This window comes from Melanotaenia boesemani, chromosome 18 (genome assembly GCF_017639745.1).
Source record: "Melanotaenia boesemani isolate fMelBoe1 chromosome 18, fMelBoe1.pri, whole genome shotgun sequence".
NCBI classification, from domain to species: Eukaryota; Metazoa; Chordata; class Actinopteri; order Atheriniformes; family Melanotaeniidae; genus Melanotaenia; species Melanotaenia boesemani.
In genome coordinates this window covers 1,747,551-1,762,853 of record NC_055699.1, presented here as the reverse complement: position 1 = coordinate 1,762,853, position 15,303 = coordinate 1,747,551, and the positions used below count along the sequence as shown (strand labels likewise).

Here is a 15,303-nt window from a genome sequence, read left to right as displayed (position 1 = left end):
CACCACTTATGCAGATCCAGCCGTCAGTGCAGCGTGTGTGTGATCTGAGTGTGTACAGTCCGTTAAACCAACTGGAAGAAGAAGAGGAGGCGGAACAAATGGACCCAGAGATGAACACTCACTTCGCTCTGCAGTTCAGTCACTTCTTTGGCGTGTTTGGTCTCCAGAGTTTCAGGCAGTTTGGAATAAAGCGACGACGCCGTCTGCTCCTTCACCGCCTGCTTGTACTTGACCTGACACACACACACACACACACTAACATTAACAATCACAGCTCGTCCTCAAACTGTTTTCAGCTTCTTACAACCTGAAATGAACATGTTTCCTCTGCAGAGAAGCTGAAGCATCACCAGCCAGATTTATCAACCAATAGGATTTCAGCGTGATACCCTGTCTGACCTCACAGAACACACACTCGTGACCTGGAGTGACAGAAACACGTTGCTGTGTTTGTACTCTTCTTAGATTTTCTTATCTTGAAGACAGTATTAGGTCCTAGTGGTCTTCTTTTTGGGTGAGGGGGGTCCTGCTGAGCTTAGAAGTCAAATTCTTTTGTTTAGTTTTAGTTTCTGGGGCAGATAAAAAAACAAAACTGTTTTTAAAGCAGATTAAAGTGAAATCTGCATTAAAATGGCCTGTACAATACTTTTATTTGCCCTGTGTGTAGCAGCGATAGTACAACTTCTACAAGGACAATTTAGTGGTTCATGTAGAAAAATGAGATCCAGCCGAGCTCCAGAAGAAACATTTAAACATGTTTATTGCTGGTTTTATGGAAATTAAATTAGCCTTGATGACTCTCTAGACTCCAGCAAGCTGATTTATAGTTAATACTAATTTTAGAAGCTGATACAGCAACAAAAACATAAAGTAAAATTAATTTCATTAACTTTGGAAATGAAGCATGAACGTTGTCTCTTCTTATCGGATTTAGATTCAGTTAGAAATGTGTTGAGGGTTCTGACCTCGCTGTGCGTCTCGGCCATCTCTTTAACAAACTGAGTCTCCAGAGTTTCCGGCAGCAGCGAATACAGCGTGTTGGGCAGCTCCTCCTTGTCCTTCTTGTACTTTGTCTGAGAAGAAAATAAAAAGTGTTACCTGATGTGAAAGAGGCCTGACAGAGCTGAGAGCTGAAAGAGTTTCGGTGTGGATCAGATCGTTTCACCTCACTCTGCATCTCCGACATCTGCTTGGCAAAGTGCATCTCTGCTGTCTCAGGCAGGAGGTGGTAAAGCGAGGAGTTCGCCTCCTTCCAGCCCTCTTTATATTTCACCTGCAGCACAAACCAAACACACAAAATAGACTTTAAGATCCTGCAAACACTGGACGTTTACACTTTGCTGTTTGCTCCTCTTTAACTTGGATTGTACCAACTCATGAAGTTTTTATTTTTTGATCATTTAAACAAACTGAAATTTAAAAGTTTTCTTGGAGGCAGCATCTAATTGCGGCAGCCTTCTCTGAGTAACGTCTTATTTTTGGATCCCCTCCTCCTTCGTCTCGCTGAAGCTGTAGCGGAATTTTCTGTTGGAGTTTCTGCACTGAAGCACATTTACTTTGTGGTAATAACAGAATTCATTTCTTAGTTTAGTTATAAAGATTTGTGTTCATGCAGTGGTTGCTTCCTCATTTTTAATGTTTTTCTGGCTGTTTTCACTCATTTCTGCTTCTTAATCGACGGGACTTATAAATGCTGCTGTGTTGATGGACTGCAGGCCGAAAGCTGGTGAATTGTTCAGAGAAGCTTCGTGTGTTTATCACAAACTGACCAATCAGAGAGGAGGAGGAGGAGGAGGAGGAGGAGAGCGTTTCAAGTTGGATGCCATCAGTGAATAAAAAGTAGAATCATTACACGAACTCTGGCTGAACTAGAGCAGGTTTCCTGAATGAAACCACTTCTGCTGATGGAAGTTCTTCACCTGACTCTGTAGTTCTGTCACTTCTTTGGCCAGTTCAGTCTGGAGGGTTTGAGGAAGGCTGGAGAACAAACTGGACGACAGGTCCTTCTGCACATCTTCTTTGTACTTAACCTGAGGAAACAGCAACACAAGGATACTCGTTGCGGTGCTCATGGAGGGAGGGGTGGCTGTGTGAGGTACTTCACTGAGTCAGCATGAGTTCGAACTATCTCAGGTTGGTGAACAGCAGAGACTGAATGAGGGATACACTCACTGAGGCTAAAAGCCAGTGAGGAAGTGCACCGCCTCATTAGGTTTAAACACATGTACGTAGACGCTGCGTTGGTCTCTGCTCTGCAAGTCAAACGTGCCGCTGTCCTGGCAATGGTGCATTTCTTAAAAACCTTTGATAAGTGTTCATCATGTGTTAGTTTTCATAGTATGCTGTTTCAAAATGAACACAACGCTGTGTAAAACCATTTTTATTTAACTATATAACGATAAAATAGATCTACTTATGGATGCATTCATGGACAACAAATTAAGCTTTACTAATGTATATTGGGGCGTTTTAAACCAGAGGATTATAATAGAAATATAATACATATTCTACTCATACTCATCATGGTGTCATTAACTAGATTCCATCCAGCTGAGGAGTTTGCTAGAAGACCTTTAGAAAGTATACTGGACATCACAGATGCATATTTTTGACCGATCTTGCTCAAATATCCCTCAGTCTTGTCTAAATAAGGTCATTTATACAGTCTGTGACTCACATCAGGCCGATGATGGTGATCCTCCATCGTGTTGATGGATGAGGTCATTAAACCTGCTCAGTTACCATATTTGACTTTCCAGTAAAACAGCAGACAAAACTGTGACTGTGTGAGTTATAGTTCTGAGTTATTACCAACCCCATTAGCTGAACGCTGCCATGTCGTGTTACTGAGAGCCACTTTGTTTTTTTAGATTATTGGCTTTTATTTTCAGGTTATTGTTGTCATGTCTTGCACACTTTTAGCTCTAGAGGGAGAATGGAAAAGAGGAATAAAGGCACTCAGAGCCAGAATATGCACGTCCTTCCCACAGAAATCAGTCCAATAAGTGAGTGAGGGTTGAAGTTATGTTTGGGGGTAACAGATAACAAGTGTGTGATGTTGTGTGAGCATGCTCAGTACCTGGCTCTGTATCTGTGAGACCTGCTTGGCATGTTGGGTTTCCAGAGTTTCTGGCATCACAGAGTGCAGACAGCTGCCAGCCTCCCGCCTCCCTGATTTCTTATACTTTGTCTGGAAAAGAAAAATCTTTTCTTTAGTTTAATATCAGAACATGCGGCGCAGACCAATGCGGGAATGGAGAACTGATACCTTCCCTTTGTCCAAATCCATTTCAGTTTCAGTGTAAATAAGCTCCCGTCCATATGAAGGTGTTTTTACTGACTAACTGACACTTGCTTTACTGACAGTGGACTCGGGTTCTTCTCACCTCGCTCTGCAGCTCAGAGACAGTCTTAGCAAACTTGGTCTCAGCGGTTTCTGGCAGCTGGGAGTAGAAACTCTGGGAGAGGCTCTTCATCCCGTCCTCCTTGTACTTGTTCTGCAGTCAGACAGACGATGACTTCATCAGTGGACAGCCAGTGGTTTAAGTTTAAGTCTGAAGGCTGCAGGAGAGCACGTTATTTCACTTTTCTGTCTGAAAGCGGCTTTCAGACCGTGGGAACCTTTTCACAGTTCATTACATTCTCTCTTTATTTTTCACACTCATCACAGGAAGATGTTTCCTGGTATGAGAACCATCGGCGTAGCAGCTGTATGGTGACTGATCGAAGCAACACAAAGGGCAGTGATTGGTCCAGATGATGTAAGACGGGAACCTGAGTTACACAACAAACTTCCAAACTGTGGCAGAAAGTCTAAAATGGTAAAAAAATGTCTTAAATAGCTTCTAAATAACTTAAAGCCACAATGTGACCTTCACTTTTCTCTTCACTGCTCCTTTCTGCTGCCAGAGAAAGACGTATTTATTTATTCATTATTTAATATTATCAATTTTTATTTAAAGCAATCTTTACTCAAACAAAACAATCAATGTAACATAAGTTTCAAACACTTAAATGAAAAGGAGCAGAAAGAAGAAAATCTCTCACACAAATAATTAAACCACAATAAAAAAAATAATTTAACTAATAAAGTCGAACTAGAAACAGCTGCAGGCCAACATGCCGCTGACTTCCAACACATACGCCATATTTTACTCTTCATTTATTATCTACAAAACCTCACCGAGTAAAAGAAACCTCATTCATTTATTTTCTTATCATAGTGTCTTTAACTGTTTTATTCTACAGTCATCTGGCAGACGCTTTCATCCAAAGCGACTTACATCTGAGAGCAACACAAGCTTCTGTCACGCTTTAGTTTCTTTTTAGTTCCATAAACTGAAACACAGCACTTTTTTCTAAGTGTTAGTTTTTTAATGCTCTCATATCATTTTAAATTATAATGACTTTAAAAAGGCTTTAATGCATATGTGGACCAATCTGAAGAAGCAGGAGCTCTGCAGAGACGGATTTATTCAGAGCAGATATTCATAATACATTAACTCAATGATAACTAAACCCATCAGCTTGTTTCCCAGTGGATCACCGCAGAAAACCATTGTTCAGACTTCAGAATCGACTCGGTCAAGCAAATGAAATGTAAAGACACGACATCAGCGTACAAACACTTCATGTAGAAGACACTTCAGCCGGGCGAGGAGATGCTTTCAGCTTGGAAATGTTTAAAAGTACATGTGAGGTTTTTCTTTTTTTTTTTTTTGTACAGCAGCCAAACAGAGGCCCTGAAATGAGATTTAACCGTCTGTGTAGCAGAGGTTCACGTCAGGTCTGGGAGAGGTTCACGTCAGGTCTGGGACAGGTGCACGTCAGGTCTGGGAGAGGTGCACGTCAGGTCTGGGAGAGGTTCACGTCAGGTCTGGGAGAGGTTCACGTCAGGTCTGGGAGAGGTTCACGTCAGGTCTGGGAGAGGTGCACGTCAGGTCTGGGACAGGTGCACGTCAGGTCTGGGACAGGTGCACGTCAGGTCTGGGAGAGGTTCACGTCAGGTCTGGGAGAGGTGCACATGGAGCCTCTGCAGAGCTACGCCGACTCTACGGTGGTGACGCCTCGCAACCACAAATCCGACTTTACACTTCTGAAAAACACCCAGAAGGCGGAACTTTCCTGATAATTTATCAAGCTGAAAAGTCGTTATTTCAGACCTTTCTGTTGCCCTCAGGATTGTTGAGGAAAAGAACAAATCCATAGAAAGTTATTCCAGGAATTACAAGAACTGGTGCAGGCCAGTGAGATTTAACTCTGACCAGTTTTTTTTTAATGATGCCCAAACAAATATGTAGATTAGCTTTAATTTTACATTAAATACCAAAGTATTGACCTACATAAGGCGTCTGCATCCAACTAGAAACAACCAGGACACGTCAACCAGAGCAGAAAGCAATAATGTAAGATTAGAAATGGCTTTTAGCTGTGATGCTCGTGTGCAAGTACCTGAACATGTGTTTGACCCACATTACCAGTTTTCAGAAAGGACCCAGTTAGCATGCAGCTCAGCCAGTAAAGGTGCTGGAAGTCTGAGTCACAATTAATCCAATAATGCCCGAATTTATTTACTATCTATACAGTAAAAAAAAAATTAAATAAACATTTATAAATACAATGAGAAAATTTTAAATTAATAACAGTAAATCAATGACAAAAAATAATGTAAAAAATAAATACAAAAATAAAAACAAATTAATACAAATAAGTAAATAGATTAAATCAATAAAATAAAATAAATAAATAACTAAAAAAAAGACCAGAAGTGCTTTAACAGAAATTTCCAACACGAAGCATCAAGGAAGTTACCCGGAAGTAGGTGTAATCTGGTGACTGCAGGTGGTTTCTGTTGGATCTGGAGTTAGCGTCATGATGTTATGTCATTCAATGACAAGAAAAGAAAAAGTAGATGCAGCGGAGCAGAGGCACTAACAAAAAATGTACACCTATTTGTACAAACCGCTTCAAACAAAGATGCAATTAAATTCAATACAAATACAAATTTTATTAAGCATTTTCATTTAAAAGCAAATATATAAAGTAAAACTAGAGTAAAACTCTTACCTGGCTCTGTAGGTCTCCGACCTCTCGGGCAAACTGGGTCTCCAGAGTTTCAGGTAGCTGGTGGTAAACTGGACAGGACAACTCCTTCTTAACAGCTTCCTCATACAAGAGCTAAACGCAGAGCAAAACGAAGAAGCGTCAGCTGAGAGCAGCCTGTTTTAGCCCTTAAACTAAAAGCAACCATAATATCACTGCACGGTATTTCTAAACCATATAAGAACAATACACCACTTCTAGAGAGTTTTATGAAACTAAATCAAGTCATGTACAAGACAATTCAAAGTGCTTTACATAAAACTTTAAAAGCATCACAGCGGGGAGCAGGAAGTAAAACAAGTGCATTAAATACAAACTTTAAAAGAAAGAAAAGAAATTAAATGAAAATAAAAGAAAAAAGCTAAAAGAAAATCCCAGAAACAAAGTTCCAGAGTGGGGAATTAACAGCTGTTCTGATAAAAAAGTTTTAACTCTGATGTAAAACTGCTGAGTCAGCAGACCTGCAGGTTTCTGGGAGTTTGTTCCACATGTGAGGAGCATAAAAGCTGAACGCTGCCTCTCCACGTTTAGTTCTGGGAACAGAAAGTAGTCCTGACCCTGATGACCTGAGGGATCTGGTTGCTTCATAACCAACCAGAAGATCCTGACTGGATTCTGGTCCTAAACCATTCAGGTCTTTGTAAACTAACAGCAGGAAGCCAGTGTAAAGATCTGAGGACTGGAGGTCTAGGATCTACTTTCCTGGTCTTAGTGAGGACTGGAGGTCTAGGATCTACTTTCCTGGTCTTAGTGAGGACTGGAGGTCTAGGATCTACTTTCCTGGTCTTAGTGAGGACTGGAGGTCTAGGATCTACTTTCCTGAGCGAGCTGCCGCATGTAGATGTTGAACAGCAGTGGTCCCAGGATGGAGCCTTGGGGAACTCCACATGTTATTTTAGTTCTCTGAGATTTATAGTTACCTATAGACACATAGTAGTCCCTGTCTTTTAAACAGGACTTAAACCAGTTAACTGTCTCAGTGCTGTCGTGTGGCCGGAAACCTGACTGGTCGACATCAGAACAGGTATTTAGTGTCAGGAAGTTGTGTAGCTGCTGGAAGACAGCTTTTTCTAGAATCTGACTAAGAAAGGGGACGTTTGATATCGGCCTGGAGCTGCTCATGAGGGACGAGTCCAGATTTTTCTTTTTCAGTAGTGGCCTGATGACGGCTGTTTTTAGGGTCTGAGGGAAGACGCCTGAAAGCAGAGACGTGTTTACAACCTGGAAGACATCTAAGGCCATGCATCCTGAAACATTCTTAAAAACCTGGTTGGCAGGACGTCAAGACAGCAGGTGGTGGTTTTCAGATGGACAAAGATCTCATCCAGGTTTTTAGGACTGACTGGAGAAAAGTGTGTCCTGGTGTTCGTGTCTCTGAGTGGACACAGGGACATATGACGAGGGGTCACTTCTATAAGGACAAGCATCATTTTCCCTGTCTAACCAGCTTTCTGTTAAAAACAAGAAATTAACTTTGTGCTTTGGAATAAAAACATTGATTAAAATGTTTTTCCAACCAAAGATCTAGCAAAGCTAGCTTCAGTGTGCTGAAAACATTACCTGTCCAGGTGTTGTTCTGGGCAGCCTGAGGCTGATGAGGAATGAACACAGGATGTGATAAATATATAGAGTGTATTGTGTGAATCTTTTTCATTTATCAGTCTCTTTTGTTGCCTATTAAAACAGGGATAAAAGAAACTACTGGAATTTTGGGACCCCACAGAGCCATGAGTACCCACATAGCTGCAGCCTGGATCAGCACAGATCCATCAGATGCTGGCTGTTATCAGGCTGGAGACACATGAGGAGTTTGGTTCCATCCTGGAGGGAGGGGAGGTGGACGCTGGGGCGACTGGGTCAGAGCTCGCTGGGGAACTGGTCGGGGAGGATGAGGTAGGATGGTTCAAAGTGAAAAGATGGGACTGGGACATGGGGTCAGTGGAACTGTAAAATAATTAAATTGTGATCATTTCTCTTCTGCACTTTAAGTAATCTATGCTCCTGTCATATTTACAATGTTTTTAGTCTTTCTTAATGAGCCGGTCTGACATCTCCCTGACACCAGGCTGTTCAGGTTGCTGCTGTGGAGGTCCTGGAGGTCATTCAGTTGCCTCTCCACTGAGTTCCTTGTCATGTGGACTTCATCTACGCAGTCATGGACTACATGTGGGGACGATAGACCCTGTTCTGCTCTCTGAGCTGGAAAGTCACTCCAACTAGAACCTGACAGGTGCAGAACTGCTTCATGCAAATCTAAGGCTGCAGACCATAACAAAGATGCAAGAGTCCACAAGGTGTCTGACCAGTTAGATACAATACAACAGTGACTTGGACAACCTGCAGGTAGAGAACCATCAATATGGGCTGTGGCTAACTAGTTAGCATTGACTGATCTTTTAAAATATGATACAGAGATGAGACAAGTTCAATATTGTGGTTAAACAATTGATAATAAATACTTATGGTACAGTATAGTTCCATAAAATGACAATTATAGACAGAACACAGTGAAATAAGAAGCCAAAGACGGTCAAATTAATGTAATTATACCTGACTCTGCAGCTGTGAGGCCTCTTTGGCGTGCTGTGTCTCCAGAGTTTCAGGCAGCTGGTGGTACAGAGACGCTGAAGTCTGCTTTTTACTGGCTTCCTTGTATTTGGCCTAAAAGACAAAACAGTCAAGTTTCTTTTAACAAAGGAAGCAAACCTGAAGGGATCTTTTCCAGAAATGCTAATTCTTTATCTCTGCCTACCAGTTATCGCCTGGTTAGCTTTAGTTTTGTTTGGTAAAAAGCTAAAGAATCAGCTGGATAAAGGAAGAGATGGAGAAAGCAACAACAGAAAACAGATCTTACTAGCAGATATGAATTCATAGTTCTGTGTATGAGATCTGCTAATTAAAAGCTGGAATTGTGCCAAAATCGGTCTGAAAACCTGATTTAAAAGTCAATTAATTATAATCTCATATGCTGGATATGGTTTTATGAGTCACCATTTTAATAATAAAGATAAAAGCATAATAGTATAACTCATAAAAAAGTGATTTTAACTTGCAGTGGGTGTTTAGCATTTAGTTATTGGGGTTAGAAATGGAATATGACATGATTGTAGAGGCTCAAAATGGGGAAATTCATTTATCTTTAAACAAACCTCTGAGATGACCTTCTTTGTAAAGAAGCTAATCTTTAAGGTCTGATGATTCTGACTGCCTGCAGGGGAATATCTATCCCACCCACCTCACTCTGCATCTCGGTCAGCTCTTTGGCATGCTGGGTGTCGAGGGTGTCGGGCAGCACAGAGTACAGGCTGACGCTCATCTCTTTCTTACCATCTTCTTTATATTTGACCTTGTGAAACAAATACAGCCAGAGGGTCAAGAATAAAGCCGGTGAATGTTTTACTTTGTCAAGTAGCAGCTGAATCAGAACATCCAAAGCTGGTCAAACAGCCTGACCGAGCTGATGAGGAAGAGTAAAACGTCACACCTCACTGAGCATCTCCGTCTGTTGTCGGACAAACTGAGTGTCGTTGGTTTCTGGCATCAGGTGGTAAAGACTGGAGGCGTCTTTCTTCAGACTGTGCTTGTACCTCAGCTGGATATTAAAGGACATAAAATTGGTTACAGCCTGAACACCAGATTACAGAAAGAATTAAATGATTAAAAGCTAAATTTGCTGTCCTTCCTTTACTGTCTCCTCTGAAATTTGATCTGTTCAAGCTCAGATCTTGGCCTGTGTCTTTGACATTTCGTGGAGTTTTGTTCTTAATAAGATCAGAAAAGACAATCAAATGGTCGACAAAGCACCTCAGTGTGCATTCTGAATACTCTTGGATGGTCAATAACTCCATAAACTGTAGTTCTTACGTTTTTGGCGGTAACCAAAGATCTTTAAGTTCATTACCACTGCACTCTAAAACAAAGTGAAGCTTCCTCTCAATCACAGGTTTCTTCAGAGAACTGAGACAGACTCCGATTTGTGAACAGCTACTGGAGGCAATTAAGCATCTGAAGCCAATCGGAAGACACTGATGAAGATTCTACGGACTGACCTTACATTCCCCAGTGGGTAATCATAAAAGCTGTAGTCTGAGCCATTGACTCTCACTTGAGCTCATGTCCTTGTGGAACAATCATCCTGAGCATTTCTGCAAACACCGGTAGACCAGAATTCTCCATCTTCTCCTCTGTCACATTTCTAAGCTGCTCTTTCTTCAGATGAATAATTACAGCAGTAATATTCCTCCAAGGAAGTGTTTGGAAAGGTATTTTGTCATGCAGATGTTCTGATTCTTAGCCTTAATCACATCTTTGTATACTTAAAGATGGCTCTCTTCCATGGGAACATGATGTCTAAAGGAGACTGTTGCTGTGAGAAAGCTCAATGTGTACGGTGCTGTGTTTTAAAATATGTTTGCTCCTCATCTGCATAGATTTGAAGTCTAGACTGTTTCATACAAAAAAACTAATAACTAACTGAACTCAGACCTTCTGCTGACGGAAACCTCCAAAATCTGTTAAATGATCATTCTCGATCTGAGATGAAGTCAGAGTAGGTGACTCCATGTTTTATTTCTTGTTTTCTAAGAGTTAAACACATTTCACTCATTTGTTTTCATAACGTTTAGGAACCATGTTGATCTCCAGAAGAAGAAACGGTGAGAGGATTTGTCCAAGAAACACTTCAGCAAACATTTGTGGCAGGACATAAACCTTGCAGTCACCCCTGGCTTCATTTTAAATCATCAAAAGTTAGATTGAAAGTTTTGTTGGGAGTTTCCAGAGATGGCAGCTCTGTGCTGGTTGACCCAGGTATGTTACATGCTGCATAGCCATGTTGTAAGCTCTATGAAACATGATATGAAGGACTCGGGTCGACCTCTTGTGTTTTTAATTAGAGGGTCAGCGTCAGATAAATGGAGAGCAGTGTCTCAGCGATGGGAAACACAGAAACACAGGGCTGCTTTATGAGTGTCAGTCATTACCTGGCTCTGCAGCTCGGACACCTCTTTAGCATGTTGTGTTTCCAGAGTTTCAGGCAGTGTAGAGTACAGAGAGCTCATCACTTCTTTCTTTCCTGCTTCTTTGTACTTCATCTGAACACAAAGCAAAACAAAGGTATCGACTGATTTAAGCTGACTTCACAAGTGATTCATAGTGGAAGGTAGAGTTGTCTGTCATCTGCATAACTGATGACTAGCTCAGGATTTGTCCTGTTTCATTTACTCTGTATGCTGAAGGGTGAATTTCCACTTATAAACAGGAATGTGAAAACAACAGACAATGTGTCTGCTGCTTTGTGGTGCTGTCAGATTTTCCAGTAAAAGCAAGTAGGACCATCCTCTTCCTCACCTCACTCTGCAGCTCAGAAACTGTTTTAGCAAACTGAGTCTCTGCAGTTTCTGGAAGCTGGGAGTAAAAACTCTGAGCGAGGTTTCTCCGACTGCTCTCTTTGTACTTGTTCTGAAAGAGATGGACACATGCATGATTAAACATGATCAATGAACACATTAATCTTACGAATCCCAGCAGTGTCGTAGTTCTGCTAAAGTTTTTGGGTCCACAGCAAGACCAGTAAATTCTATTAACTGTGCAATAATAAGAACTGAAATACAAGTCAAGCTCCATCTTTTTGTGGTTATAGAACAGGTCTTGCCAGCACATTCTCCAATGCAGATTACAGACAACCTGCAGTAATTCTTTGTCCCTGTTTCTGATGCTAATCTGGCCTCTGGTGTTTGTCTAAAGTATAAACATGAGAAAGTATTGGGTAATTGGAAAGATGATTATTTATTGTTTATCAAACAACATTCTCCCTTCATTTTTAACTATTTTGAGGAGGCTTCAGCTTTCAGCTGACACACATCCTGGATCCCTCCAGCATTTTGTTTCTTTGATCTCCTTCCAAAATGTGTGAGTAACAGAGCTTGATCACAGCTATTTGACTGAATTTCACACAGCAAATTAAATGTTAGTTAAAATGGATTTATCTTCTTAACAGCCACCTCTTTTTTCTTTCATTTACGGATGGATGATAAAGCTCAAAACAGAATAGAGGTGAAATCAAAACACATGAAAGGGGCTTTTTTGAAAGACAACCTCATACTTTCTGACTATGCGCTTCAAATGGCTACACCAGTTCAAACATGGCTTTTACTCTCTTATATAAGCAGTGGACGAGCAGCACAACTGGAAAAGAAGTCGCCACTTGTTAAGAGATCTTAATGAATTATAATTTGGTGCTGTAGATTTAACAGTAAAATGAACCTTTTGGTTAAACTGTAGAGACTCTAACTGATCTGATCATTTGTCCTGTTAAAGCTGAAAAAGTTTAAATAATTCCATATTTTAGACAATGCTAAATATCTTTAAACTTGCTGGAATGTTTCTCAGACAACCTGGTGATATAGACTGGACCAGTGTTTGGAAATGTTTTGTTTCTGATTAATTATGTTTCAACTAGCAGATGAACGTGCATGTCAGCGCCAATAAATGCCCAGAACATCTGGCTCAGATATAACTGATAAAAATTCAAGAGCCAGTACAAGTCCTCCCAACGTCACAATTTCCACAGTGGTATCCAGAGGAAAAAATCCAGTGAACTGAAATAAAGTTGGTGTAGTTCGTTAGCTATACAGTAAAATGATTCAACTGAAAGTGTATGAAGCTAAATAATCTAAATGCACCATAGTTTCACTTTCAAAGGACACCCTCTCAGACATCATGGGCGATGTTTTCAACAACACAGTATGTTCTAGGTGGGTTTTAGTACCGTACTCCAGGACCACTTACTTTGCAGTTTAAATGCTATTAGGTTTTTGGTACAGCGCGTCAAGCTTTGGCTACAAGCAGGTAGTCTGATTTTGTATGTTTGGCTACTGTCTGGCAACTTTCTAATCCCAATATATATGAAGAGATCATAAATACAGTTCCAGTTAGCAAATAATCACAAGTCTAAATTAGTACAAGTGACATAATACACACTTTATAGGCACAACAAAACAACACAGTCACTGAATAACAGAGGTTTGCATAAAGTCTCCTCATAGTTTTTGCAGTTTATTATGAAGTATCCTGAAAATTAGACATTATTTTTTGTAAAACAGCTGTAATGATGAATTATAATCAAACACTGAGAAACAGTAAGCGTTGAGTGACTGATGTAATAAAGTTTTTCATGCAGTAAATCAGCATTTAAAATATAAGCGTGCATCCAGTGATAAAATAATAACATCTTTAACATGTTAATTAGTACAAAAGATCCAAAAAAAAAAAACAGATAAGATATTCTATATCTGAAGAACTGGTGTGTTTCTTAAATTAAGAACATTTTCATCAAGAACAAATAATAAAGCTGGCTGTGGTTCTGGTTCTGGTTGGGTCTCTAAACGGAGACTGAGTTATACTGGACATCTCTTACACACCTCGCTCTGCATGTCGGTCATCTCTCTGGCAAAGCTGGTTTCTAAAGTGTCGGGCAGAGTGGAAAACAGGGAGCTGGACATCTCCTTCTTCCCACTTTCCTTGTACTTGATCTGTAGAGATGGAAAAGGAAACATGAAAATATTTTATTTTATGTTGCAGAAGGATGGCAAAGCATCGTCAGCCCTGTTTTTACTTTGTTCCAGTCCAACACGAACTCAGACTGGGAGCGATGGTTTGGATTTGAAATACAGACAAGCTGGAGTCCTGTAAGTGTCTAGTTTTATACTCTGTGCATATCTTTCATTAATGATAAAACTTGAGAATTTTACCTCGCTGAGCAGATCTGCAGCTTCTTTGGCTCTCTGGGTCTCAATGGTGTGAGGTAGCAGGGAGTACAGGCAGGTATTTACCTCCTTCCTACCGCCCTCCTTATACTTGGTCTAAAATACCAAAATGGAAACACAGCAGTTTCTTTGTGTTACACAGATATTGCAGCTTTTATTTATCATCTATTATTTGTTGCATTGTACCTGACCACGTACTGAATAGCTTTATGAAATAAATACATAAGTTACATAACGGTTATAAAGCAACAGCTTTTACCAAACATGGGGATATAAACCAAAACAATGTAGAGGGACTTTAAACCTAGCAAGCTGTTGGGCAGCGACAGAAACTTCTAGATCTTGTGCTGTGTGTAAGCGGACCTCACTCTGCAGCTCAGACAGCTGTTTGGCCAGCTGTGTCTCTGTGGTCTCTGCCAGCCGATGGTACAAACTGCTCTGAATCTTCTGCTTCAGACCTTCTTTGTACCTCACCTGCAGAATATGGAGGAGAATTTGAACATAGGGATATTCTGGTAACCTGGGCTTGATACTAGTCTTGGGGTTCCCGTCACTTTTTCCAGAAACCACATGGCTAGATACCTCACTTTGCAGGTCTGACACCTCTCTCGCATGCTGTGTGTCGATGGTTTCCGGCAGCAGAGAGTACAGGTTGATGTTCATCTCCTTCTTACCATCCTCTTTATACTTTACCTGAAAAACCCAGAAACGCTGAATGATAAATAACTAATGTTTATATAAGTGTGTATAAATTCTGATTGGTTGTCCTGATACCTCGCTGAGCAGATCAGACACTTCTTTAGCATGAGCCGTCTCCAAAGTCTCAGGCAGCTGATGGAAAAAACTGGAGGAAAGACCTTTCTTCAGGCCTGCTTTGTACTTCAGCTAAACACAGACATATAAAATCACACGGGGATGAAAAAGAAATCTGGACACGTCAGAATGTGGTGATCCACAGGGCTCAATACTTGGCCCAGTGGGATTATCATCATAACATGAAGTAACCACCATAAACAAAGAATTATACTAATGAAAACTAATAAAAAGAGAAAAAAATAAGAGAATTAAACACAACTGTGTATCTATATTAAACATAAAAAAACAATGTAAACTCAATTTCTACTGTGTGTAAAAATGAAAGGTGTTAAATAATCATCTCCATTCAAATTAAATGCTAGCATCACCTTATAGCAGCATGTCTTTATTTACATTCAACACATTAACTCTACATGCAGACTTAAGCTACATCACGTAATAAAACAGCATGAAAAAACTTTTCATAGTTAACAACACATCTGTTCACATGTCTGTAACGCTTGATGATTCAAAATAAAATAAACTGGTAAACTAAAAGACTTCTTCACATCCTAAGCTGTGAAGTGTTTAAATTTAGGTAATAATCAAATTGGTTTTATATATACGTTCTTATTTCTGC

At 40.3% G+C, this 15,303-nt stretch overlaps 2 protein-coding genes across 6 annotated transcripts in view; both read right to left on the bottom strand.

Annotated features, from left to right (window-relative positions):
- nebl (nebulette) overlaps positions 1-15,303 on the bottom strand; it is a 130,058-nt gene that overhangs the window by 39,451 nt on the left and 75,304 nt on the right. The window lies entirely within an intron of this gene.
- LOC121629222 (nebulin-like) overlaps positions 1-15,303 on the bottom strand; it is a 61,481-nt gene that overhangs the window by 29,523 nt on the left and 16,655 nt on the right. The window contains exons 17-33 of one of the 4 annotated variants that reach the window (XM_041968834.1): positions 14,643-14,753; positions 14,451-14,561; positions 14,232-14,342; positions 13,854-13,964; positions 13,524-13,634; positions 11,452-11,562; positions 11,085-11,195; positions 9,587-9,694; positions 9,338-9,448; positions 8,653-8,763; positions 6,067-6,177; positions 3,387-3,497; positions 3,080-3,190; positions 1,920-2,030; positions 1,166-1,273; positions 966-1,073; positions 123-233 (exon numbers count right to left, since the gene is read on the bottom strand). In XM_041968834.1, the coding sequence (XP_041824768.1) occupies positions 123-233; positions 966-1,073; positions 1,166-1,273; positions 1,920-2,030; positions 3,080-3,190; positions 3,387-3,497; positions 6,067-6,177; positions 8,653-8,763; positions 9,338-9,448; positions 9,587-9,694; positions 11,085-11,195; positions 11,452-11,562; positions 13,524-13,634; positions 13,854-13,964; positions 14,232-14,342; positions 14,451-14,561; positions 14,643-14,753 (1,878 nt within the window). Of the gene's footprint in view, positions 1-122; positions 234-965; positions 1,074-1,165; positions 1,274-1,919; positions 2,031-3,079; positions 3,191-3,386; positions 3,498-6,066; positions 6,178-8,650; positions 8,764-9,337; positions 9,449-9,586; positions 9,695-11,084; positions 11,196-11,451; positions 11,563-13,523; positions 13,635-13,853; positions 13,965-14,231; positions 14,343-14,450; positions 14,562-14,642; positions 14,754-15,303 lie in introns of all 4 variants that reach the window. The other 3 variants (XM_041968835.1, XM_041968837.1, XM_041968836.1) reach the window with 3 other exon arrangements.